At 45.2% G+C, this 26609-nt stretch overlaps 1 protein-coding gene and 1 pseudogene across 2 annotated transcripts in view; both read right to left on the minus strand.

The window, feature by feature from the left end:
* LOC311604996 (large ribosomal subunit protein eL29-like) overlaps nucleotides 1-26609 on the minus strand; it is a 213119-nt pseudogene that overhangs the window by 45627 nt on the left and 140883 nt on the right. The gene's annotated exons all lie outside the window — the stretch shown is intronic.
* UTP20 (UTP20 small subunit processome component) overlaps nucleotides 1-26609 on the minus strand; it is an 86961-nt gene that overhangs the window by 13571 nt on the left and 46781 nt on the right. Inside the window, exons 28-48 of the mRNA XM_084795271.1 lie at nucleotides 23674-23817; nucleotides 23027-23106; nucleotides 20224-20447; nucleotides 19711-19855; nucleotides 18578-18665; nucleotides 17249-17392; nucleotides 16893-16943; nucleotides 16644-16796; nucleotides 14543-14698; nucleotides 14121-14261; nucleotides 13572-13709; nucleotides 11394-11533; nucleotides 11123-11205; nucleotides 9409-9698; nucleotides 8017-8156; nucleotides 7637-7793; nucleotides 6071-6169; nucleotides 5300-5467; nucleotides 3285-3451; nucleotides 1366-1507; nucleotides 502-618 (exon numbers count right to left, since the gene is read on the minus strand). Of these exons, the coding sequence (XP_084651397.1) occupies nucleotides 502-618; nucleotides 1366-1507; nucleotides 3285-3451; nucleotides 5300-5467; nucleotides 6071-6169; nucleotides 7637-7793; nucleotides 8017-8156; nucleotides 9409-9698; nucleotides 11123-11205; nucleotides 11394-11533; nucleotides 13572-13709; nucleotides 14121-14261; nucleotides 14543-14698; nucleotides 16644-16796; nucleotides 16893-16943; nucleotides 17249-17392; nucleotides 18578-18665; nucleotides 19711-19855; nucleotides 20224-20447; nucleotides 23027-23106; nucleotides 23674-23817 (2967 nt within the window). The remainder of the gene's footprint in view (nucleotides 1-501; nucleotides 619-1365; nucleotides 1508-3284; nucleotides 3452-5299; nucleotides 5468-6070; nucleotides 6170-7636; nucleotides 7794-8016; nucleotides 8157-9408; nucleotides 9699-11122; nucleotides 11206-11393; nucleotides 11534-13571; nucleotides 13710-14120; nucleotides 14262-14542; nucleotides 14699-16643; nucleotides 16797-16892; nucleotides 16944-17248; nucleotides 17393-18577; nucleotides 18666-19710; nucleotides 19856-20223; nucleotides 20448-23026; nucleotides 23107-23673; nucleotides 23818-26609) is intronic.

The raw sequence follows: 26609 nt of genomic DNA on the forward strand, positions 1-26609 counted from the left end.
AATTAGATAACATACTAGAAGGACTTTCAAAGATGTTAAGGGCCATGTAAGCGGGACTGACTGTGTGTGTGGTGCAGCCCTTTATGTGCATGCTGGGAGCCAACCTCAGGCCCTGGTGATCACACAACATGAACTTTCTTGCTGAGCCTTCTTTCTGGGGCCCTCCATCCCCCTCACAACCCACCAAGTTCTTTTCTTTTCTTTTTTTTGGTTTTTCGAGACAGGGTTTCTCTGTGTAGCCCTGGCTGTCCTGGACTTGTTTTGTAGACCAGGCTGGCCTTGAACTCAGTGATCTGCCTGCCTCTGCCTCCCAGCTGCTGGGTTTAAAGGCGTGTGCCACCACACCTGGCCCCCCAAGTTATTTTCAATGATGTGGACAGTGATGGTTTGTGTCAACATCCCTTCATAAAGGAGCAAACCTAAGTTCCTGAGTATATTTCAGTGTTCCACACAGAGCAGCCCGGGTGCCGGAGCAGCTACTCTAACATGGACCGCACTCACCTTCACATCCCTGGCTCCCAGGCAGTTTATCAGGACTGACACGAAAGGGTCCAACATTTCCAGCACATGCTCACTAGAAGACTTGATCTTGGAAGTCTTTAGACTCAGGTGCAGCAGCTGAAAGGTTTGAAGAAGACATTTCACATTATTTCTCTGTAATACTAGGTGAGTGAGTACGGCTTTTCAAGATTTCTCTATACAAAATAAGAAAAGAAAATGAAGAAATCTAAGACAGGACCCTCAGAAAGCCGCGCTGTGGGAACTGAGCCTGCAGCTGAGATGGTATCCACATCTGCTGGGATTCCAGGCACGGGCTTCATGCACAGGGCACAGCAATGACGAGGACAGACCTGCTGCCTGTACTGAGGGCTCTCAGCTAGGAACAGACCCAGAGCTGAAGGGAGGCTAGGCTCACCGCAATGCATGTTGGGATGGTATAGCAGGAGCCTGGATATAGCCTTGTAGCCCAAAAGGATCAGGAAAAAAAAATGTAAGTCACAGGAACTAAAGATGACCAGATTAAAAAAAAAATCTCATTACCGAAAAAGAAAAATATATGAAACTGTATAAATATTACGTCAGAACAGTAACCCCAAGACAACTGTATCATCAAAGAAGCCAAGAATGGTGGCACACGCCTGTAATCCCAGCACTCAGCATGCAGAGGCAGGCGGATTGTTTCAAAGTCTGAGGCCAGCCTGGGCAACATGGAGATCCAGGCCAGCCAGAGGGGTGCAGTACTCAAGTACTGGTAGAGGCAAGTAGTAACTTAACAGATGCACCCTGAAACGGTTCTGTAAGTAAGCTTGGGTGCTGCATTTGCGCAGGAGGTGAACGGAAACAAGCTGTAAGAAGAATTCTTACCCGAAGCCCGGACTCAATGAATATGTGCATGTTGGTCTTCTTGCTCACCACAGCCTTTGGCCCACCTCGAACCGGAGTTGGGGGGAGCAGAAGGCAGCTCTGGGGTGGCAGTCGAGCGTCAGGCACAGGAGCTGCTGGCTTTCTATCAACCAGCCACAATGGAGAGAAAGAAAAGAGCACTGTCATCAGCTTCAGAGGCCTCATGGAGGTGTGAGCAGCACTGATGGGTGTTGTGCAAGTTTTGGTTTCTTTAAAAACTCAGTTATGAGCCAGGTGGTGGCGGCCCACGCCTTTAATCCCAGCACTTGGGAGGCAGAGGCAGGAAGACAGATGTGAGTTTGAGGTCAGCCTGGTCTACAAAGGGGCTCCAGGACAGCCAAGGCTACACAGAGAAACTCTGTCTCAGAAGAAAAATAAATAAATAAAAAATAAAAGCCAAGTTAGGGCATATAAACACGTTTTTGTTTTAATCCCAGGTGTGGGATAGAGGGCTGCTCCAGTTTGTCCATAGTGCATGATTTTTGTTAATAGGAAACTGCCTTGTGCAGAGGTGTGGTAAAAAATACAGTTGGTAAAAAATACAAGAGCCCAGAGAGAGAGGGAGAGAGAGGGGAAGGAGGGCTGTGAGTAGAACACTTAGAGGAGACGGCTGGGGAGGAGGAGAAGGCTGCTGTTGGGTTTGCTGCTGCTGGCTGGATATCCCGGTGGCTGAGATTGGTACTGCCCCAGAGACGCTGGCAGCCCTCAACAGCAGGAAGCAGCCAAAGAGAACTACACCCCTTCTCCCCACTAACCTTCTTCTCTCCTACCTGGGGTTGGAAGGGACTGTGGTAGAGAAGGGAGGAGAGAGGCTTAAGAACCCCAAATAAAGCAGGTTTTAAAAAGATCAAAGTGTCTCCTTTGCCTCCCCTCTCTCTGCAGATGATGGTGCTGCTGATCCTAGTCACAGCAGTTCCTAGTACAAGAGCTCACACCAAGGCATGCATCGAAGTAAAGATGATGGCAAAGAGGACCCTGCTTATAGTTCCTAGTACGAGAGGTCAAACTAAGGCATGCATGGGGTGAAGATGACGGCAAGAGGACACTGCTTAGGGCTGCAATCTGAAAATAAATACCAAGCGGTCTCTCTTTACACCACAGAGCTGAACCCACAGAACGTGCACGAGGTGTTTTCAGAGGATTTCTCCGTTATCCTTCCCTTCAGTAAATATTCAGAGCAGGTGTCAGAGAGTGACATGAACATAACTGGCTGCTGGCATTCACAGCCATCTCACCATGAGAAAAACAATCTTTCTAAATTTATTTTATTTTATACTTTCTCAGAAAAAGTCTCACTGTGTAGCTTGGCTGTCCTGTAACTCACTGTATGTAGCCCAGGCTGGACTTGAACTCAAGAGATCCCCTGCCTCTACTTCCCAAGACCTGGGACTAAAGAGATATGCCACTACATGGGACAAAAAAAGTCCATCTTATATTGAAATGAACACTAGGAAGGTTCTCAGCCCAAACTTAGCACAAAGCTAAGGAGAATTATGCTGCCAGCAAACTCACAATGCTCATGCCTCGCCTCCCCAGCACGGGGACTACAGGCATCCACTGGTGTGCTCAGCTTCATTTTGCTTTGCACTGCATCAGATTACTAAATTAGCGCACTTAAGAGATGATGACTGAAGGGCTCATCAGAAAGAAGGGCTCACAGCAGGGAGGTGGTGGGACATGCCTTTAATCCCAGTACTTGGGAGACAGAGGCAAGTGGATCTCTGTGAGTTCGAGGCCAGCCTGGTCTACAGAGTGACACCAGGACAGCCAGGGAGAAGTTAAAACAAACAAACAAAATAAATAAATAAAATAAAAATAAAAAAGAAATAAAGGGCTCATAAGACGGATGGTTTAGCTTAAGGTTTCCCCCCAAAACTTACTTTTCCTTTTCAGTTAGCAGTGGCAGATTTTCATTGACCAAACCGTAACTGAGCAGTAGGATAGAGTCAGCTGTCATGTCTGGATTCACAATCAAGCCTGCTATAATTCGGCGTAAGGTTTCATGAACTTTCCGGGCAAGTTTTAAACTTGTGGTATTTTGTAGGATCTAAGTTGGCAAACACAGAATGTCATGCTGATAAACAGAGCCATAATTTCATGTGTTGTATGGCTAATCCACATATTTGCTACCTAGTGTGTTCTTTTTCTAATTAGAAAATGTATAGTACTACATCTTTAGATAGATATGACATATAAAGTAAACTTGGAACTGAAGTTTCCAGGAGAAAAGAGTCTACAAGGCTGACTGAATAATTAAGTCCCCAGTGATTGTGGATAGCTGGAATATTGCAGGACCAAACCCAAAGCATCGCAGGCTATCTTTAGCCCATAAATGACCATGCACCACACACCCCAGTGTCTGACCCAACAGCCTTGTGGCTATCTAGTAACCCGTAAGGGAATATACAGACAGGCCTCCTGCTTGCAGCAAGCCAAGGCTAAGAATGTCTTCAGAAGACACCACGGGATTACTACAGATACTCTGCTCTATTGTAACTGACCTACCCAGTGTTTATACAATGTATCTTAGGAATGCCTTGATTTATGACTTTGTTTCTTCTGCTACTATAAAAACTTTATAATCTGTTACCATGTTGGAACAGGGTATTTGGGGTAGCATGGATTCATATTACTGTCACTCATTTGGCTTCAGAAAATTTAAGAGTATAAAATCTTGCATTCTTTTTGAGGGAACAGCTGTGTTTTTTTTTAGCAGCCTCAACTCTGGAGACACTTTCAGTGCTCCTGGATTCCTTCCATCCCTGATGGTTAGGATCAGGGCACAGTGCTGCAGGTGTTATCTGCCAAGTGCACTGAAGGGGTGACTGGCAGGCACGAACGCTAGTCAATAAAATGCATAGTTGCTATTTAAAAACCATGTAGACTAAGGGCCGCAGTGGGCAGGCTTTGGGACAAACGCAAAGGAACTGAATGGGGACCTGGGACCATCAGCCTCAGGCAAATACTCAGCACTCCATTGCGAGAGACCCCTCCCACCCAAAATATACCCGACAGTCTCAGGTCGGCAGCAGATAAAGCTGTGTGATAAAACTCCAGGAACAGGTTTCCCCACCACGAAGACATTTGGAAATGAGAGTAACTTGTGAACTAGAAAGCACTTCTGGCTCTAGCCTCTGTATATAAAGCTGTACTAAAGTGAATTGTTAACATTATTAAATGTCATCACTTAAATGGCATGGAAAATAGTAAGACAGCGTGGGTAAACTAGAGTCCCTTTTATCTGTGGGGCAAAAAAGACAGTGGGAAACACGTCAGCTTTGGATCAGAGCTAGAACTAAATCCCAAGTGTCTGTAACCATGTTCCTTTCTACCTCCCAAGCCTCAATTTTCTACCTGTAGCAGCATTCACAGCCTTTTTATTTATCTTTATTTTATGTGTAGGAGTGTTTTGCCTGTACGCATGCTTGTGCGTTCTTCAGAGGTCAGAATAAGGTGTCATATAGATTGGACCAGGAGTTGTAGATGGCTATGAGCTGCTATGTGGGTGTTGCACACTGAACCTAGGTCCTCTGGAAGAGTAGCCAGTGCTCTTAACCAAGGAGCCATCTCCTCAGCCCCCATGTTTAGAACAACAAAGGGCTCATTCTTCCGCTTGGCATTATGGGAGCTGTCCTACTCCGAAGACACAGGTGGAAAACTCACTCACACTACAACTGTTATTGCCTTTCCTTTCACATCCTGTCTGTATCAGGGACCGGGGTTCCCAGATTGTAGCACCTAAGGCAAGACTGCAACGCAGTACCCATATGGTACTTGTCTGCTCCTTTATCACAAAAGGCAATCATGGGTGACCACAGTCTTCACCCCGTAAGACTCTTTCAGGAACTCAGATACCATAATGTTGGGTACTCCCGAATCTCACTCAGGTCCTTACCTCTTTTAGTGGAAGAATAAGTTTTGTAACCTGCTCTTTTCCGACAAACTTGCCCAGGATTTCGTAAGAATCGTAACTCTTGCTCCTTCGAGCCTCCATGACTTTGGACAGAATCTGCTTGACTTCCTTTTCCTCAGCAAGGGCACCAAACAATTCATGGTTAAAGATCTTTGAAAGAAAGGGCAAATGGCACGGATGAGCACACAGCAAGGCACGCCAAGACAGAAGTCTGTGATGGCAGTTAAAGTGAGTTAGAGTGGACGGAAATGCAAGAGGGACACAGACAGACCTCACCATGTTCAACGCACTTAGAAACCAGCTCAGAAACACCGAAAAACAAAACACGGAGCAACGTGCCAAGACCCGCAAGTTCTTAACACTCGCAACCTAATTAGAATCCACATTCTAAAAATAAGTAAACCAAAGGTTATGTGTCAAGTTTCCTCTATTTCTAATCCTACCTCCTGAGCCATTTAAACTATCTAACTTCAGCAAGGACAGATGCCCAATGCAACGAAGCTGCAGCTTTTCCAACTTCTGCTAATTTAAATCATACAGACAGTAAGTTCCTTGTGTGTATGTGCATGTATGTGTTTGTGCATGTGCTTGTGCATTAAACTCAGGGAGGGGCTTTACATAAGTACCCACCACCACTGAGTGAGGTCTTACACTCTGTTTTCATCTTTAATGTCTACCTTATTTCTTACTTATGAACTTCTAAAATGACCACCGCCCACTGAGGGAAGCAGAGCTGCGTTCTGTAAATCTTACCTCGGTCATTATATGTAGACAGGAGTCTAAATCCCCAACATGCAGCTTGCTGGTGAGGCCTTGCAGCAGGGTGTAAACGGTGAAAGTCAGCACGTGCACCTAGGAGGACACACAGAACTCAAATGACTAACAGACCAGAGCCGAGGGCCAGAGCCAAGAAGTGCTGCACAGCTCTAGAGTTCATGTTAGTTACTGCTCAGAGCAGCCTCGAGTTATGTTACCCATGAGCCATTAAGGCCCTGTGACAGAGGGCAGCTCTGCACAGACCGCGGCGTGCTCAGAAATACAATGGCATGCTTCGGTCCTACAGTGATTTACAACAGAAAGGCATGCAGATACATGTGTAGTAAGTGCTGAGAAACAGACCGAGTCTTTAAAGCAGTCAGGGAAAACCGTGGTACTCGGAAGGGGAACGAACCAAGTAGCTCACCACTAAGGATGGTATGATGCTTTTAAAACAAATATTTGTCAAGGTGGAACTCCATATTTGCAGTGATACCCTTTTCAGGAATGAAGGTGAGAGAAAGGCCTCCCAGAAGAAAGGAAGGAAGAGCCCACCGCTGATGGCCCCGCCCCTGCTATAGAAGCTCCTCAGATTGAAGGCAGTATTGGCAGACACACCTGGCAGCTCAGAGGTGAAGGGAGAGAGAAGCAGTAATCGCTATCTAGAGTGGGACCGCTTTCCTTTGAGTTTCTCCACATGCATCTGACCACTAAAAGCGAAGTTACGACATTACCCTATGAAGTTCCCAATCCTCAAAGACAGAAGCAATCTAACACAGAGGGGAGGGGAGAGCACCCACAGAGCAGTAAGTTTCTACATTTCACTTGAAGTGGTAAAATACTAATTCTCCATATACTGCTAAAACACTTATTAATGATCTCTAGAATAAATACTGGGATTGTGGTCAGAACAGTTCCTTACTCACCAGTAAGTTAAGACATGCAAGAAATGGTAAGTACAGAACTCTTGGAGGAGTGTCTGACAAGTCAAAAAGCTCCCTGAACTTGACCTGAGGATCCTAATAATCGTAGGCTCTATAGGCAAATGTGGGTGGCTTCAGTCTGCACACGTCCTGCGTGCTATCATCCAGACTCACACATGGAGCTGCACCAGGTTAGACCACCATGCACCTGCTCGATGTTTCCCACTGCCTGGTAGCCTTACTAACTGTATACTTATGCCAAGTTAAGCACACATAAGTACATATCTTCTTTCTTATTCACTCAGTTGGCAATACCTTCAAATAAACAATAAATAAGACTTTATTAAGATCTAGAGATTATGAAACAATGTTAAATAATGTGAAAGAGAAAAGGCCAAGTAACCGCAAGCTTAGTTTGAGACAGAGTTTCATGTAGCCCAGGCTGCCATTGACTTCCTGATGCTCTTTTCCAACTTTCCAATGCTGAGATTAGAGATGTGAGTCACCAAACTACCTATGACTGGAAATGTGAATGCTCTTCTTGCCTGGTCGCTCCCTCAGTTTTACTGAACACAGACCCAAAGCACTGTGGCCTGTAGCCTTCAAACTGCATATATGTGCAATCGAACACTGCACTTACCTGGTACCCACGGACAAGGGTCGTCTGTAATTCTTTGAGGACATACTGCAGAAAGTGCACCCCCAGATCCTCCACTATTTTGGAGAGGGTGCTGCGTGCAATGTCTCTGATTTCCTGAGCTCTGTTCTTGAGGAGGACACACACTTTCAGCAAAATACTAGAAAATGTAAAGTTGAAAAATAACTGAGTCACAGAAACAAGTACAAATATGCCCATCCTTGTCTCTTAATTATGCAGACCCTGAATTCCCAGTTAGGATTAGGAGCTACAGCAAAGCGTGGCAGCAAGTCTCATGCTGACAGAGAAATGTAAAAGCCAGGAGGAAAAGGAGCAAGTGCTGGGTCCTCTGCTCTCCTCTTGTTTGTCAGGTGACAACGTACCTGGGCAGATTTGCCTCCATAACCTCCTGTGGGAGGGACCGCATCAGCTTAACCATGGCAAAGGCCAGGGGGACGCGGACCACTTCCTCGTCATTCACGACCTTTGACTTGACCAGCTTGTGCTCCTCTTCTCTTTTGGTCTATCAGAAAAGTTTAGGGGAAATTCGTGAAATAAGGAGCACAAAGACCTGAAACCCTGCACCCCGTGTGTGGCTGTCTCCTCTTCCCTCACCCCATCCTGGCCAGTGACTGGTCCCCAGGTCTTGGGGCTTGCTACTCTGAACTTTCTTGACTCCTAACTTGACATCTGAAAGACAATTTCTCTAATTATGGCGGTTGCTGGTTTCCTTTCACGTGTATGTGTACACACAAAGCGGGGCTGGAGGTGGAAGGCAGAGGTCTGGCTCCATTACTCTGCCTTACTCATTCGAGGCAGTCTCACGCCACGCCTGGGGCTGCGCTGACTGTCAGTCAGTGTCGGCCATGTTCTTGTACCTGGCCATACCTGACCTCCTCACAACCCTGTGCTACAGACACATGGCAGGGCCATCTCCAGGTTTCCATGTGGCTCCTAGGGGGAACTGATACTTGCACAGCAAGTGCTCTTACTTGGCTTGTCTCTGTCAAAGCTAGTTAACTCTTCTGTAACACAACAATGGCTGGGTATGCTAATAAAATGTAAAACCCAAAGCAGTAGCCTAGCTACAACTCATGGGTCCCAGTTTGTAGGCATGTTTATACCAAGAAAGAAAGGCTCTGGGTATATGAGCGTATACTGTTAAATGTTATCCCCGTCAGCCAGGACAAAGACGGAGCTCTCTGTCTGACCACCATGTCTGTCTAAGATGATATTTAAGTAGTACAGAAATAGCCAAAAAGCATGAGAAGGAAATAGAGTCTAATGTGTAATTAGCTTTTCTTTAGAAAACTCATCATCTACTTTGGAGATAGAAAAAACAAACACTGGGCCGGAGAGATGGCTCAGAGGTAAAGAACACTGACTGTTCTTCTAGAGGTCCTGAGTTTAATTCCCAGCAACCATATGTGGCTCACAACCATCTATAATGTGATCTGATGCTGTCCTATGGCATGGAAGTGTACATGCAGGCAGAGGAGTGTATACATAATAAATAAACAACTCTTAAAAAAAAAAAGAGAGAAAAAAGAAAAAAGAAACAAAAAGCAAATGCCTGCCATACCAAAAGAGGAATGAAGGTGCCCTGCTGCCTGGCTGCAGCAGGAGCTACCTCAGGTTAACGGGGGAAGAAACCATGAAATGCTGAGATGAAAGGAAACACACGAGCTTGTCAATCATCCCTGAGGGATGAGCCATCCCAGTGTGACGGGCTCACCAGCACCTGGGCTCACAAACCCGCTGGCCCCGAGCCTTACCGCAGATGCGAGGCACTTGTGCAGCCTGGGGAGGATGTCCCCAGTTATGGCTCCTTGGATGGCTTTGATGGTTCTTTCCAATTCTTCCTTATTCCGAGGAAGGAAAGAGACACACTTGGAGATGCACTCCTGTTCCTTAGCTGCTGTCCCTTCAGAATCAGCGGCCTCGGGGCCTTCCAGTGGCTCCTTGTTGTCTGACAAACTCTTACAGGCTTCTTCCTTCTCTTCCTCATCTGTGTGCTCCAATTCCATGGCTTCATGTTCCAGTAACTCAGCCATTTCAACTGCGTCTGTAACAGAAGTCACCTTTAAGTAAAGAAATGTCACAGCTGGGCATGGAGTTTGTACCTGTAACCCTAACCTAAATAGTAGTGTGCAAGAGGGCAAGAAAGGTGGATTAACAAGTTTGAGGCTAGCATGAGCTACATTGCCAGATCCTGTCTCAAAATAAGGAAGAGGAGATGAAAGAGGAAGAGGAGGGGATGATGAAGATAAGGTTGTGCAGTTGTGATAAGCTGCCTTTTCTATCGATATCTATCACTTGATAGGTAACATCGATTTCCAATTATAGAAAGGTAAACTAATAGCTGAGGAAGGAGCTGAGAGTGTAAAGGCTGTGGGCTTTACTTTCTCATAGCTGAGAGTCTAAGGAGGGATAGAGACAAGGAGACGAGCAATTATAAAGGTGTGTGGCCTGGCCAGGGCAGGGTCACCTGAGAACACAGTGGGTGCCACTACACTACAGTGAAGTACTGTGAGGAAAGCCCAGGCTTGGACCTGTTAATAAACTATCTTAGTGAACTACCTTACTCCCAGTGGGCTTTGGATTCTTCACCAGTGGAAGGAAGGAGATGCTCACCATACAAAACTATTTGAGAATGAAATGAAGTAAATTCTGTAATTGCCTAAAATGTGTTTGTCATTCCACCAAATATATATATATTTGGCTATGAAGCCCTTTTGTCATTTATGGCTGTGAAACTGTTACCTTAAGCTGCTGAAGCAGTTTCTCCTACCCAGGAAAATCCAGGTAACTAGCGTGACCTGAAAGGCGCCTGTCAGGACAAGCAGATCCTGCTCCTCTGCTCAATACACTGCCTGCATTTACCATTGCATTGTTGTTGAGCATTTTTAACCAACATATGGAACTAAGAACAAGAAAACGAAAACTCTTGGCTTGGCATCATAAAGGACCATAAGTCAAAGATGCTCTTCACTCTCATCCTGGACTGTGAGAGGAAGAGGAGGGCTGGTCCAGTAGGTAACTAGGCTGTGTGTCAGTGTGATGGGCATTTTTTGATGCTCTGTCACAATCTGTCACGACAGCACAGAGCAGGTTGTTGTGGAGGAAGGAGGAGGGAGAGAGCTGTTCTGTGTGGGCCTGATGGTGGTAGCTGAGGTGGAGAGGTAACGTTTTGTCTGTCCAGGCCCAGGATCTCACTGCTGCTACTCACAGACTGCCAGACACTAGGGAGACAGACTTCCAGGGAAAGACCCAGCAGCTCAGATGTTTATGTTATATACTTCAGATATGTCTTCTGTACAGGTAAATAAGATTTTATAGGAATAAGCCACTCATTTCAGTTTCTTCCTGACTAAGTAAGTGGTCCTTACTACAAAGTGAGGAAAAAACAGTACATTTTGCCATGCTTAATTATCATGAGTTATCCCACAATAAAATACGAATCTTGTTTAAGAAAGCTTCAAAACTTACTGTCTTCATTCTTCACATTTCCCATTTGTTCTTCAAGAGTCTTGTAGTCAAAATGGAATGCTTCCAACACTGTCACCAGCAAACTGTCAAAAAAGATATAGAAATGCCATTTGATTAGCAATATCACGTATGAAGGCAGAGGGAAGTCGAAGAACAGCACCAATACAACCGTATTTACCATGCTCACACTGAGTATAAGCGGATACCTCAGAAAGACCCGTCCAGGAAACAGGGGTTAGGCCACACTTTAAAGACAAAGAAACTGCTATACCTGACAGCCAGCTTCTGATTGATCTGGCCTGCCTGCAAAACATGGATGAAATGTTTCAAGTAATAGACATAGGCTGGCCAAGAGAGGTGTCTGCAAATCGCTCCAATAACTTCCGTGGCAGCAATGGTTATGTTTTCATGCTGCAAAATAAAGCAAGAGCATCAATACAAGTACAAGCATCAGTACAAGTAACTGCTAATAAAACACAAGGTTAATTTGCTATACTCTACAAGGCAGCAGGCCATCAGCAATTACAGAAGCAATTATAATACTACCTGCTCTTTCAGAAATAAAGTTTACCAACCACGGTTACAAAATACTGATTTGGACACTGTGTATGTTTATCAAATAAACTGTCCTTACTCCTTTCCTCACCCTAACTCCAGAAAAGGATGGTATCAATTTAAAGAATATAAGTGTAGTCTGAGCTCTTTGCTACCCAGATCTTCCAACATAAAAAACCACACAGTACAATGCTCAGCACCTTCAAACCATATACTAGGAAAGTGGACTCAGGATGTCAAATACAGCAAGATAAGTTAGTGTTTCCCAGGAGGAAGGACAGGGGGTGTGGCCATGACCTGAATGTACTACTGTGTGTAGAGAACTGTGGGGTTCTAGTACAGGAGGAGAACCCCCAAAAGAGTCGAATGGTCTCTGAGTTTCAGAGACAGAGGTGGTGGGTGCACGGTAGCTGCAGTCCGCAGGGTGGAGTACAAGGGGGAAGGGGGCTGCCTGAGGAAAGGCTTTGATTTAAAGAGATATTCATCAGTACACGAGGAAGGGCACCAGTCTCCAAAGCCCAGCTAAGGATGGGGATACTTATGTCCTATTAGTCAGTGAGAAAGACGCTGCAGCATAAACACATAACGGACACAGTGAAGAACAGCAGCAATTGTAAGTGTGTAAACAAATATAAAGGACTTTTCCCTTATTTGACCTTTGCAGAAGACTATTTATAAAGCAGTAAGAATATTTACTATGTATTTTAAAGCTAATAGAAGTTAAAAGCAAGTGACAGAAATACTTCTGTAATCAATAAGGTAACGGGGGGAAAATCACAAATACCAAGATAAACCAACAGAAGGACTAAAAAGAAAAAAGAAGAGCAGGGCGTGGTGGCACACTCCTTTAATCCCAGCACTCCGGAGGCAGAGGCAGGTGGATTACTGTGAGTTCGAGGCCAGCCTAGTCTACAGAGTGAGTCCAGAACAGCCAAGGCTAACACAGAGAGACCCTGTCTCGAAAAACAAACAAACAAACAAAAAAACAACAAAAAAACAAAACAAAACAAAAACCCCAAAGAAATGGAAAATCAAGAGTGTAGATCATCTCAATCCAACCTTATTAATAAACATGTCAAGTGCAAATTATCTAAAACCAGTTCCCAGGAACAGACAGACTGCCAGACTGGACATACAGCAGGGTCCTGAGAAATACCACCTGTAAGTCACAAGTGGGTCCAAAGATACTATGCAGCGCATCATTTGTATCTCAATGCCATTAGACTCTTGATTGGATGTGTTTGCTGGCATTTAAGGCTGGGTTTGGTGGTCTGTGACCATAGTTCTGCTACTAGGGAAGGAGAAGGGGGGCTGTAACAATAGGCCCCCGAGACTGGGTAACACAATAGGCCACACCCACCCTCCTCAGGAATAAGGAGAGAAGGAAGATGGCTCTTGCCAGGCCTGACGGCTTGCGCCTGTAGTCCCAGCACTTGGGAGTTGGAAACAGTAGGATCACTGAGTCTGAGACCAGCCTGGACTACACAGTGAGTTCTAGGGCAGCCTGCGATACAGAGTGAGACCACAAACAAACCAACAAGCAGTAAAACCAGTAAACAAACAGCACACACCCAGTAAGGCCAGCAACTCGGAAGCTGAGACAGGGTAACTGAGAATTCAAGGTCAACATGGGCCACACAAGTAAGAGTCTTTCTCAAAGCAAACAAACAAACAAACCCAAAAATCATTTTAGAAATCTGGAAATTTCTAGGAAGGGGAATTTTGTTTTTATTTTTGTAGTTGACCCATGTGTGTAAATATAAAAGTACAAAATACACTCACAATTCACAGTATTTACCATGTGCCAAGAGTGGTTTGGTCTAGGTGGCTGTAATTATGATGATGACATTATTATGGTCACTAATGCTCACCCTTCCTCTAGCTAGTAGCTTACCTTGACCATTTTCTCATCAAAAATTGGAGCCATGGCATAGGGCATGATGTAATTCTGAAGAGACTTAGAAGACAGCACAACCTGCCCTTCCAGGAGCTGTTTGGATAGTTTCTTCAGAGCTCTTGCTCGTCTGTGGATCTAGCCAATTAGATAAAATACACAGTGGTCACTGCACACTCTCTCCTCAACCACCCCTGCCTCAGCCCCAAGTGCTATTTCCACGGAAGTTTAGAAACCCCGGCCATGTGCCGGGTGAACAAACACCAGGGTCCTGACTGCTTTCAGAGATATAATCCATAGCACCTAAAAATGGACACGACGCTCTTAGGAAAAGCTGAAGAAAGTCAACATCACTGTGACGTGCATTTGGTGATGCCACCAAGTGAGCTAGCCTGGAGCCGATCATCTTATGATGCAAATCTGCCTGAGGGTCTCGGACCAGGGAAAGGAGCCCTGAACCCTTCTGGGACTGTGAAGGTCCATCTTCTCAATGAGGCAGCGGCGTGCGGCCCGCTGTTCTGGGGGTGGGAAGCAGATAGCTGCACCCACCTGAATGTGTTTCATGTTCTCAAAGAAGTCCATTTCTGGGTCATGGTAATGAGTGAGCTGCACCAAGTCCTTAAATTCCAGTTGGCTTGGAAAAGTTTGAATCAAACAGGAAAGGATCAGGGTGTAATCATGTCGAACACTCTGCAAATATCAAATTGAGAGAATAAAATCATTTTAGAAGTATCGTCCGCTTCCTTGATAATATGAGATGGATGAAAAAGCCATCCATATTTTAAGTAAACCATTTCTCCCATTATAAGAAAAAAAACCATATAATAAAATACAAGTCACACCAATACCATGCACCTCCTCCTCCAAAAGCTTGGTGACTGTTTTAATTACTTATACTACATCTGATGGCTTTTCAACAGCAGAAGAGGGAAAACACCTGCAGACAGTCGCAATTACAAGAGTTACAATACCTCTGTCTGGCTCTTCAGCCCTTTCCTCAGTTTCTCCAGGAGTGTACGGTGAATGATTTCCTTGTATTCCTTCTCTGTGATGTTCAGAGCAGCCAGCCTTTTGATGATGCTTGACAAGCAGATGCTGGCATTGTCACTTAAAGACATGTCTCCTAACTGAGAAGAAGAAAGAACCCACGTCACTCCACTCTTATCTACTAATACAGCTTAGAGCCGACCCCCAGGGGAGCAAAGCCTGTCCCGGCTATCATACAAAAGCCGAGTAAGAATGCTGGCGAGTGCCATGTGCCTTAGAAAGAGGCAGATGGAGACATGTGAAAACACGTCAGTCATCACGGAAAATGGCGGCAGGAGGAACATTTGCCTGGTGTAACCTGGACTAAAGGCCCTAGGGTTCTCAGTTCACGAACTCAGTGAGTTGCTAAGGCAGCACTCTGCTGTGCTAAGGACTTCAGGTGAGCTAGCTTTCAGGCTCTGAGGACCTTCAGCCTCCCCCTCCCGTCATGCTGGGATCACACGCGTGTGCCACCACCCCTGGCTTTTCACACTTGTTCTGGGGACTGAACTCAGGTCAGTCTTGACTCCTAAGTGCCTTTACCCATTGAGCCACTGTGCTGGCCCTCAGTAGGCTTCAGAATATTAAGAAAGCTGTGCAGACTTGGAGGAGACAGGAACTCCACAAGAAGACCAACAGAGCCAACTAACCAGGCCCCAGAGGGGCTTGTGAAGATTGAAGCTTCACCCAAGGACCATGCATGGACTGGACCTAGGCCCCCAGAAAGACATAGCTGATGAACAGCTCAGGCTTCAAGTGGGGCCTCTAGCAAGGGGAGCAGGGGCTGTCTCTGACATGGACTCTGTTGTCAGCCTTTTGATTACTTCCCCCTGGTAGGAAGGACTGCCTAGCCAGGCCACAGGGGAAGAGGACGCACTCAGTCCTCAGGCAACGTGATGAGCTGGGGTGGGCTGGAAGTGGGGATCCCCTTTTCTGAGGAACAGGGGAGGGAGGATAGGAGGGAAGGTGGGACTGGGAGGTGAGGAGGGTTGGGGATATAACTAGGATGTAAAGTGAATAAATAAAAGTTTAAAAAAAGAAAAGAGAGCTGTGCAGCCACCGTGGATGTCTACTGGGATGGTCTGAATTGGTTTGGCCCCACAGTTTCCTGTGTTTGAATGCTTGGCCATAGGGAGTGGCACTGCTGGGAGGTGTGGCCTTGGAGGAAGTGTGCCACTGTGGAAGCGGACTTTGAGGTCTCCTCCTAGCTGTGCCACTGTGGAAGTGGACTTTGAGGTCTCCTCCTAGCTGCCTGCAGAAAAGAGTCCTCTTCTTTTGCCTTTGGATCCAGATGTAGAACTCTCGGCTCCTCCAGCGCCATGTCTGCCTGCACACTGCCATGCTTCCCACCAGGATGATAATGGACTAAGCCTCTGAAACTGTACGCCAGCCTCAATGAAATGCCTGCCTTTATAAGAGCTGCTGTGGTCATGCTGTCTCTTCACAGCAATGAGACCCTAAGACATCTACTTTCCAAAGGGTCTTACACTGCTCTTCCTTTACTACAGCTCTTGGTAAACACTCAGCTCTCCTTTATGACAGGGCCTGGTATGGTGTCACGTGATGGCAGGATTCGCTGAAAGGTGGAGGCAGGAAGATCTGTGAGTCTGAGGTCAGCCTGGTCTACACAGAGTTCCAGGTCAGACAGGACTCCACAGCGAGACCCTATCTATAAACACACACACTCCCCAAACCAAAACACAAACAAATAAAAAGTGACAAGGTCTTGCTCTGTAGACCAGGCTGGCATCAAATCTGCAGTCCTTCTGTCCTGCCTCCCCGGTGGTGAGGTGACAGGAGCGTCACAGGCAGACACGGCACAACCTGGTGATTGCTTTTCCACGCGCGTCCACGTATTTATTAACATTTCAGTCTTTCAAATCATGAGAATTATACCAACTGGTTCACAAAACAAAAAAAGTCTACTTTAAAAGAAATTTTACCTTAAAAATGCTTGTCCTCTTCCTAAACACAAATTTAGGAATTAAGTCACTGAATTTAGTGGCGTACTATCAAACAGTCTGAGTGTTTGCCATGAACACCCACCTCCATATTATAGAAGCAGTTATGCATCACAGCGGTCAGGTAGTCAGCGTCCACCGTCTGCATCTCCTTTACCTCAGAGGTGATGGTCTGGAATGCTGAGAATCGAACGTCAAAGTTGATTTCATCGAGATGCCTCTTATCAAAGGCATTAAGCTGCAAGAAATGACGGTTAAGCCACATGAATAGAGGGACACAAGTGTTAATAAGCCAATACCTTTAATCCAAAGAGAAATAAGATTTCTTTCTTACCTTTACAATATCTGCAGTATATTTGAGTCCACTTTCAAAATCAGACAGACTCTAAAGAAAAGGACAATTAATTGTTTATCTTTGAGTTTTATGAGGCAGTTTCTCTTTGTGTAGCTCAGGTTGCCATGTACTCCTGATCCTCCTGCCTCACCCTCTCAACTACTGGGTTGCAGGTCTGTGGCATCATCCCTGGCCATAAGCACTATAGTTATTAATTTATAAAACTCATTTTTTCTTCTCCTCTCCTCAGTTCCCTAACCCAGTCACCTTCATATAATACCACCCTGGAAAAAAGGTGGCTCACTCCACTCTTTTGAATAAAGGGCAAATGGGGGGAAACAGTGTGTATCACATACCTGGAAAATGGAACAGAGCAGCTGTCTTGACAGCTTGTTCTTGATAACCGAGAAGAGTTTGGCCAGAGGTCTGAGGAAGCGCGTGGGATCCAGACAGCGCTGTAACAAGTTCTGCACCGTCACCAGGATGTCAAGCTCTGTGTCCTGAGAACCCAGAGAAACTGCACTTCAGGACCTAACGAGACTTTTTTCTTTTTTTGGTTTTTTGAGACAGGGTTTCTGCGTAGCCTTGGCTGTCCTGGACCCACTTTGTAGACCAGGCTGGCCTCGAACTCACAGCGATCCATCTGCCTCTGCCTCCCAGGTGCTGGGATTAAAGGAGTGCGCCATCACCACCTGGCTATGAAACCATATTTAACCTTTCTCTCTCCCCCCCCCCACACCACCCCAGAGCAAACACTCTTGTATTTACATATTTTGAGATCAAGTTTTTATTCTTGCAACAACCCTTCTTCCTCTGTCTCCTATGTGCTGGAATTAGAGGTGTGTGCCACCCCACCCAGTTCAGTTTATAATTTAGAACAGCATTGGAAATAGTTATAAGAATCGGACAAAATTGTTTCTTGGTATTTAAAAAGATTACCATTTTAACTTAACATAGTCTCTAATGTTACAGTTTCTTCCTTCAATTCTAATGTGATTTCACACCGTGTCTTGGGCTGTCTACCCACAGCAGTGCCTACAGCACAAGCACGCTGGCTGTCTACAGATCTGTGGGCTTGTGGCTGCACGATGACCTCATCAAAGATGTCCGGCTCACTCCTGATACCTGATGAATGAGCCACTGTAGTCACTTAGGGTGTTAGAATGAGATCAGCAACTCTTGTCTGAATATTAAGAGAGAGAGTTTTCACTCGGTTTTGGCAATGTGATCTGTATTTGTGAGTCTACATGCATTTCCTAGGTTCTGTTTGTTGTTCAGAAGAGGAAGAAATCCTGAAGTGGACGAGGAGCTGAGTGGAGGGGACAGTTTGCTGAGGGGGCAGATGGTGTCTCTCCTTTCTAGTCCTGCCCAATTCCCAACTCTATTTCAAATGTCTTACAGCTTTAATGTTGTTTGTTTGGAGAGATGGTTTCTCTGTGTGGCCTTGGCTGTCCTGGACTTGCTTTGTAGACCAGGCTGGCCTCGAACTCACAGGTATCTGCCTGTCTCTGCCCCCCCCCCCCCGCCCCCAAGTGCTGAGACAACAGGTGTGCACCAACGCATGTGGCTCAGCCTTAGCTTCTCTGGAACAAACATCTCACAGAATTTAACCAATACAATTCCCTACACAAACAAGCCTAAGACACCACGTTCTGAACACAGAGTCCTTGTGCCATGAACTGTACCTGGACCACGCTGCCGTGCAGGAGGAACGGGAGGAGCAGTGTAATGAGGAGAGAACACTGTTCTCTGTCTGTCATAAACTTGCTTATCCTAAAGAAGACAAATGACACATTAGGAAGATGCGTGGAGAACCCAACAAGCTGTGCTGCAGGAAGCCCTCAGCTGTGTGTGGGAGCTCTCGCTCAGCTACTGTTCTATCGCTTCCCCCGGATCCGGTGTGTAGGTGCGTTCTCGTGTCGGTGCTGTATGTAGTCTGGCAGTTCATGCTTTCTTATTTTGCCAGGAAACATTCTTAGGCACCACCACTGATGGTTTCACATGCAATATTTTGAAGCACTTCGCTCCCCTAACACCTCCCCCCCTTTTTTTTGAGACAGGGTCTTTCTGTGTAGCCTTGGCTGTCCTGGACTCACTTTGTAGACCAGGCTGGCCTCGAACTCACAGGAAGCACTTCCCTTAACAGTACCGTGACAGAGGAATTGTTTAGCCCTGTTTTGCTTAGAGAAAAACGGAGACGCCAAAGGGCAGCTGTCCTGTGGCCAGGACGCGGTAAAACCCTGCCGTGTCTCCATTCCCACATCACCCAGGATGAAACACCTAGAGAACCTTAGGAAAGTGAGAATAAAACGTTCTGGATCCTTGAGGATCCTAATTATTATAAATTCTAATTTATCCTTTTGTTGTTGTTGTAAGTAATGTAAAAAGTTATCAATAAGTTTAATGATTCTCACATTAAAATTTAGGATTAGGTAATTTACTAACTTTGCCTTTTCAGAAGCTGATTATATATTATTAATCCTACTGCCAAAGTCTTTAAACAGACAGCCTTCGCTCTTTGAATGGTTTGTTCTTTCAAGTATTTTTAGTGATCTAACAAAACTTGAGGCTTTGGTTGGGGCTGGAAGGCCCAGCACGTGCTCCCTCCCAGCCACACTGCAGACGCTCCTCCCTCTCCGCTCTCCTGCCGTCCTTTCGCTTGTTGCTGGAGATTAAACCCAGCCCTGTACACCTTTTTATTAAAGACTCTTTTATATTTTGAATTCGTTCAAAAGTTACCTGAAAAACAAGATAAAGGTTTTGAAAACTTTACACCCATATGGATTCAATCTTAATTTAAGTAAGCTATGCCACTTACTTGGAAAGAATGCCGAGTTCCTTACTGACTTGCGCCCTGTTCTTTTTCTTTTTCACCTTCTCCGTACTTATGGTGGTTCTGCTGAGATACTGGAGAATCACAGGCACATGAGGCAGGATCAGTCTCCCTCCCACAGTGACGGGCTCTGAAACAGCGTTATACAATAAGGTTTCCTTACTGAAGAGCTCCGTCAGTAGCTACATGATAAAGTGATGTGAGACCTCTAGGCTCCGTAAGGCATTCCTTACTACAGCTCAGGAGCTGTGAGGCTACTGTGACAGGAAGGATTCAGGTCTAACAGTGGAAAACACTTCCCAGGGTGCTGGAGGACAGCTGAGAGTCCCTGGGGGAGAAGCAGTCTACTTAGCCACACATGCAAACAATTTTACATTACACACTTCTCTGAAAAAAGAAACTTTTCTGCTGTTAAGAAAGCAAATTCTACTCATTGTTTTCTGCAATCGAGAGTATCTATGAAGTCTGTGAGCCACATGCTTTGCACAGCGCACACACCTGTGTTTTCTGCAACGTCGGCGTACACACAGCCAGTCACTGGCAAGCTCAGCACCGTGTCTGTGGGCTCAAAATCCGGAAGGTTGAGCAGATCCTCGACTATATCCATTATAATGCTAGCTGTGGCACTGGACAGATTCTTTGCTGAGAGAACTGCAAAGACATTGGTCAGGACATCACACTCTGGGTGCCCAGGTTTCTGTTTAGCCAGAAGAGGGAAATATCTGCAAGGAGAAAGACGCTGTAATCACCCTATTTCTCAGTAGGTTTGTGTCTGAAACATTCCGTAAGAGTGTCTCTGTTGATGTTAACATGTGTATATGAAGAGAAATTCCTTTAAATCTAGAACTCAGTGGCTAATTTAGTAAACAGTATAATACTTAGGTTTGTATATATTTTATTTAATTTCTGTGACACCCTATGTGCTATTATTTCACAGATGAAGAGCAGACCTGCTAAAGCCACCATAAGAAGCACCAGGCCTCTGACTTCCACTCTCGGTTCTTTTCTAAAGAGCTGTACGAACATTTGGCTGTTCAGCGATAAGGTTTCTAGAATGCGTGCACACAAACTCAGAGACAGCCACGCACTCCAACATGAGACAGTGGCTGCGTGTGGGTGAGAACATCCTCACTCGGAGGACAAAGCCATATTTAATAATGAAGCACTCACAGGAAAAATTATAATACTCTTCTATGTAGAAACGTATCAGATAATTTTTCGGGGGAAAAAAAATAGGTAGTTTAACTTTATCCCTGACAAAAATGTTCAAGTATTTTAATACACTTGGCACCAACAAACTAACCAAGAAGTTCTAAGAGGCTCTGTTTCTGCATCTTTTGGCCCAATAAATATTTGATATAGCAACGAGGTGCATCTATTATTTCTGTGTCTGTGGGTGTGTTCATACATGCGGGAGCATGTGGAGGTCAGAGGACAACACTAGATGTTTGTCCCGCAGGTGTCTTCATCCATTTTTTGTTTTGATACAGGGTTTCTCATTGGCAGAGAACATTGCCAGGTGAGCTAGGCCAGCTGGCCAGCAAGCGTCCATAGATCTGTCTGCCTCTACCTGCCTTGACATGGCTCCTCACCTTGCCTGGCAAGAACTTAGTGCCCAAGCTATCTCCCAGCCCTAAGCTCTGTTATCTTATTGGTGCAAAAACAGAGGTTCAGACACCCCACAGTAAAAAAACACGTCCCATGCTGACGAGTATGGCTTCATCAGAAACTTCAGCCACCTACTGGATATGCAGCACCCTGGCAGATATTTTTCAGGTGATCACTATACACAGAAGGGAAACAGCTGTGGTTAAGCACAGGATGAGGTCTCTGGCACCAAACCCAGGCCCTCTGGAAGAGCACCAAGCGCTCATCACCACTGAGCCATGTCTCCAGCCCATCATCTACGTTCTCAGAAAACACGTGAGGAAGAAGCTTTAGGATTCAGTGAAATGATGACCAATGTGGATGTGCACCTTGAACAAGGAACCAAATAAAGAAAGGCCAATCTGTACTCCAGTATCTTCCTGGACTACAGCTCTTACCGGCTTGTTTGTATGTCCTTATAAAACCTTTCCCAAATATGACTATAAAACACTGCTTATGGGTGCTCAGAAGTAAGATAAAAATCGCTTATCAAATGGGGAAATGAGTAAAGTGAGGCGTTTTCCTAGTAACGAACAGGTTTTCCTACTAGTAAAAAGAACAGTGAAGAAAACGCTGTTTTGGGGCTTTTATGGTCTATTTAATAACAGGAAAATATTCATGCCATAATGGTAAACGATGAAAAACAAAGCAAAAAAGTAAAAATGTGGTTATACAATATGATTCTGGTTTTGTGAAAACCAATGCCAGGATTTTTAATACCACTGCCAGATCAGTATCAGAGCTTTGCCTGACACAGGAGCTGCATGTCTGTTTAGACAGGAGTTTCCAAGCGGACCGTGGCCTAGAAAGTCATTCCTCACCGGAGCTATTCTACTCATTCCTTGGCCGGGTCAGATCACGTGACTGACGCAATTACCACACCCCGGGAGGAATGTGCCTATCCACTGCCATGCCTAGGCATCTTCTTTGGCCTTTATATACTACAGTGTTCGTTTATCTCATATTACAAGGTGTAAGTTTCTAATTTTTCCATTTTTATTGTGATTTATTCAAATAAATCCAAAGAACATCTGAAACTCCTTTCCTGGCTCTGGACCACCTAAGGCACAGTTAGGTTGTTCTTAAGAGCTCACTCTCAAGAGCAGCCTAGAAGAACTGGTGATGTCGGAGCTGAGAGTAAAGCAGTGGGTACCAGAGGCCAGGAAGGGCAGGATGGAAGGAGGGACAGAGAAACACTGGGCAGCTTTGGGACTCTAAACATACTGCATATTTCTAAAAGGCTGGAAGAAAGGATATGGAATGTTTTTACTAGAAAGAAAAGATCTTTAAGTACAGGTATCTGTCTTGATTTTTACACTATACAATGTATTTATGTACTACAACACTCCTCATGAATATGTAAATTTTATGTGTTTATTTTAAAAAGTTTCTCACACATCCTAGATATTTGTTTTTTTCATATCCACAGACAAATATATCTATAAGCATTTTTCTTGAGATACATCAGACATATTTTTAAAGTCCATTAGTTTTCTTAAAATTATGTATCCTGAGATCTTTCCATGTTTTTATTCAAGTTCGTTATCTGTTGTGACTGCACTTAAAAACAACCATACAGCAGATGGTCCTTAGACCAGTTTTGACTAGCCTGGTCTAAAACACTGTTCCTTTTCAGGGAAGGAAAAAGTCTTACCTTGCATTTCTGCTCCAGATACTAATTAGTTTCAGTAGCGGCGTAGGCGAATACTGGCTCTCAGATCCAAGCCTGCAGATCTAGGGGACCAAATCAAGGTGACATAAGATACTTACAGAGAAACAGCAACAGCCACAGCCAGTAAGCAGAATGAGCAGCACAGTGGAGGAGGAAGCCGACCAGGGCAGAGAGCATGCGTGAAGAACAGACAGAGGAAAAGAGAAGCAGCAAAGTAAGGCTGACAGAAAAATGGCAGCAGTGGTGCAGGATGTCCAGATACGGGAACCAGCTCTGTGGGGTTTCTCACGGTCACGAATGACTGAGTTTAAACAGCTAGAAACTGTTCTCAAAGTCAAGTTCATCCCACAGTCATCTTAGCTTGCTAACTACATCAGTTACCATGACAACTGGCCACAAGCAGAGAAATCAGCAGGAAAATGCAGGGCAAACGAATATACCTTCGTTTGTTAGAAATTAGCTCTTAATGTTTAGGTCTAACCAAGTGTTCGAACAACTTGCAGAAATAAGAGTCTTGATGTAAGAAAAAAGAGCAGGCCTTATTCATGTCTGTGTGGTAGGCTGTGCTGTGAATGAAAAATAAAAGGAGAAGCAGAAGGGGCCAGAAGGATGTGGGAACCAAGGTGCACCTGGGGCCAAACTGCACCGTGAAACACGGCATCGATTTCTTCTGCTCTGAACTGATAGGATTCCCAATCCAAGAAGATGTCGGTGACCATCTTGACTCCCAGGCGTCGTATATTTTTCAGTGGGTTAATAAACCTCAGCTGTATCTGCAAAAAAAAAAAAAAAAAAAAAGGATCTTTTTCAAACATCCATACCTCACACACAAAAACACACACATCTCACACACAAATAAACACTACAAACTCACACCCATCCAATTCCTTGGAGAGGCAATCTTGCTCATGTGGCAGGGGTGGGGAAGAGACTCAGGCTGAGGAGATGCTCAGTGTTTAACAGCACTGGCTGCTCTCGCAGAGGACCGGGGCTTACAGCAGTCTCTATCCCCAGCTCCCTTTCTGGCCTCCGAGGGCACTGCACACACATGGTGCACATACAGCAATAGTAACAGTGAGCAGGTATGCCTGTATAGATGGCACTGCACACACACGGTGCACATACATGGCACTGCACACACATGGTGCACATACAGCTCTAACACTCAAATGCGTAAAGCAATGGTAACCGTGAACAAATACACCGGCACAGACACAGAGAGGATGGAGAGTCACAGTAAACACCAGACAGATATCACATCTCCCTCCCTGTGTGGTGTGAAGCCACAACAATGCAGCCTCAAAGTAGAACTCTTTACTGAGTCTCCATCAACAACAGCATTATAGCCACGGTCCGTATTCACATAGGGACTGAAAATTCTGAAGAGCTCAATATGTAGGCAATTTTGCAAGCCTGGGAAGGGCAGACATTATGCAAAGGGCAGAGTTCCCACTGGGTTATTAAAGAATGAATGGGTTTAGAGCCAGAGAGGAGAGACAGGGGCCTCAGAGTGACACTTTATAAACAATGTCAAAAGCCCGGCAAATCAGAAGACTCAAACTCTGCTTACCTTTCCATCTGATCAATATATTGTGGGTGTTGGATATTTAAATGGAAGCAATTTTTATATATGACCTTATTTACCTAAGGTCCTTATCATCCTGAAACTTAGGAAGACAAAGAAAAGCCTCTTATGTAGCGAATGTGTTTTTTTCTCCTTTTGGTTTTCTGAGACAGGGCTTTTCTGTGTAGCATTGGCTGTCCTAGAACTCACTCTATAGACCAGGCTGGCTTCAAATTCAGAGATCCTCCTGCCTCTGCCCCCTGAGTGGGGGGATCACAGGTATGCGCCACCACCACCGAATGTCAAGTCTATGCGTAAGACACCATGACACTAAGAGGGAAGTTACTTGTCAACAAAAGCCAGCACTCTGATCAACAGAGACATGTACATGTGCAATACTTCATTTTAAATTCAAGGGACTATCAACAAGGATGCTTTATGTGCCACATAAGCCTAAGGATCGTGAAACCTAACACACCACCTGCCCTTATCTAGTCCCCTCATCACTCCAGCTACAGAGGAAATCAAGGCACCCTGATACACTTCCACTCTACTGATATCCCCAAGATAAAAGCCATCACTGATACTTATCACCAGGGACAAATAACAAGACCTCCAACAGACGCCCTACTCTGCTCCATGCCCGAGGCTCCCCACAGGCAGGGCAGGAACATTCTATCCATTTCTACAACTGCAGTTCCAGCTGTCCAGTTTATCCATGACTGTTGACTATGCCTGAGGAAAAGCCGGGAGATAGGCAGTTGTAGATTTTATGTATATTTATACGCGGGCCACTGCTTCAATGTACAAACACCACAAAAACATTTACAACTCTAACAGCACACATTTCATGTCAGCCAACACCCCAAAGGCTCTCACAGTCATAAAGAGCAAGTTTGTAACTGAAACACACACTCAGACGAAACCACCATGGGATGATTCACTCGGCCTCCTTGGACTTCTTAAAAGAGCAAGAAGCTCCACGTGTGAACACCTCACTAACTAATGAACCGTGAAATTGCACAAATGACCCTCTGAGTTACGGAACGTTGCTTTGGGAGCACGGCCTATTACTCAGTAACTTCTAAGTTAATCAAAAGTCCAAAGGATGCGTCTTTATGAAACTTGTAACCCTTCGTGATTTAACATGTGCAGAGTCACTTTTGTTTGCTCTAAAGCACAAATGGAAATTCTCATGTTCTCCTCTGAATTTGCAAATAACAGAGAACCTTCCATGACCTCTTTCTGGGGGTTACTCTAGGATTCTCCAAGCCAAGCTTTATTTGTTTGTTTGTTTGTTTATTTGAGACAGGGCTTCACTATATAGCCCTTGCTATCCTGAAATTCACTGTGTACACCAGGCTGTCCTTCAACTCAAGAGATCCGCCTGTCTCTGCCTCCACGGTGCTGAGAGTACTGGTGTGTGCTAGCACCAGGATAAAACACCACCTTTCAAAAAATACTGTAGCCCAGGCTAGCCTTAAACGCATGATCCTCCTGCCTCTGTCTCCTTAAGGAAACCCTACCCGCATGCCCAACCAGAATGGCATAAAGCAGTATCTTCATCACCAGCCTCGTTTACTGGACGCTTTCCACTCACTGTGCTCCAGACCTTAACTGTGCTACCTCAGGAGGTCAGCTCTGGTGATGCACTTCCTTATCAAGGCTGATTTACGTCTATCCAAAAAGTACCTTAAAATTTTGGCAGCCAACTTCTACTTAAGACTACAGTTAAAAGGCAGCTCACTGGGTTTATTATGAATAAACAGAGACAATTTTTTTTTCTTGCAACTGAAATTTACACCCATTAGTTAATAACAGCCAGAGTCAGGAGGCAAAATCTGAGGCTGGATCATCACGTTAAATCTCAACTGCTTGAGAAGCCGTCGGCGCATCGTAACGTACAACCTCTTCCCCACATTCTCATCCACATTCCTCTTCCAACACAACAGGCCCGTAATACAACTCAGCAGAAAATCCGCGGTGCTCACGTCTTAGCTA

The sequence above is a fragment of the Acomys minous genome, assembly GCF_964271855.1.
Source record: "Acomys minous genome assembly, chromosome: 9".
In the NCBI taxonomy this organism is placed as follows: Eukaryota; Metazoa; Chordata; class Mammalia; order Rodentia; family Muridae; genus Acomys; species Acomys minous.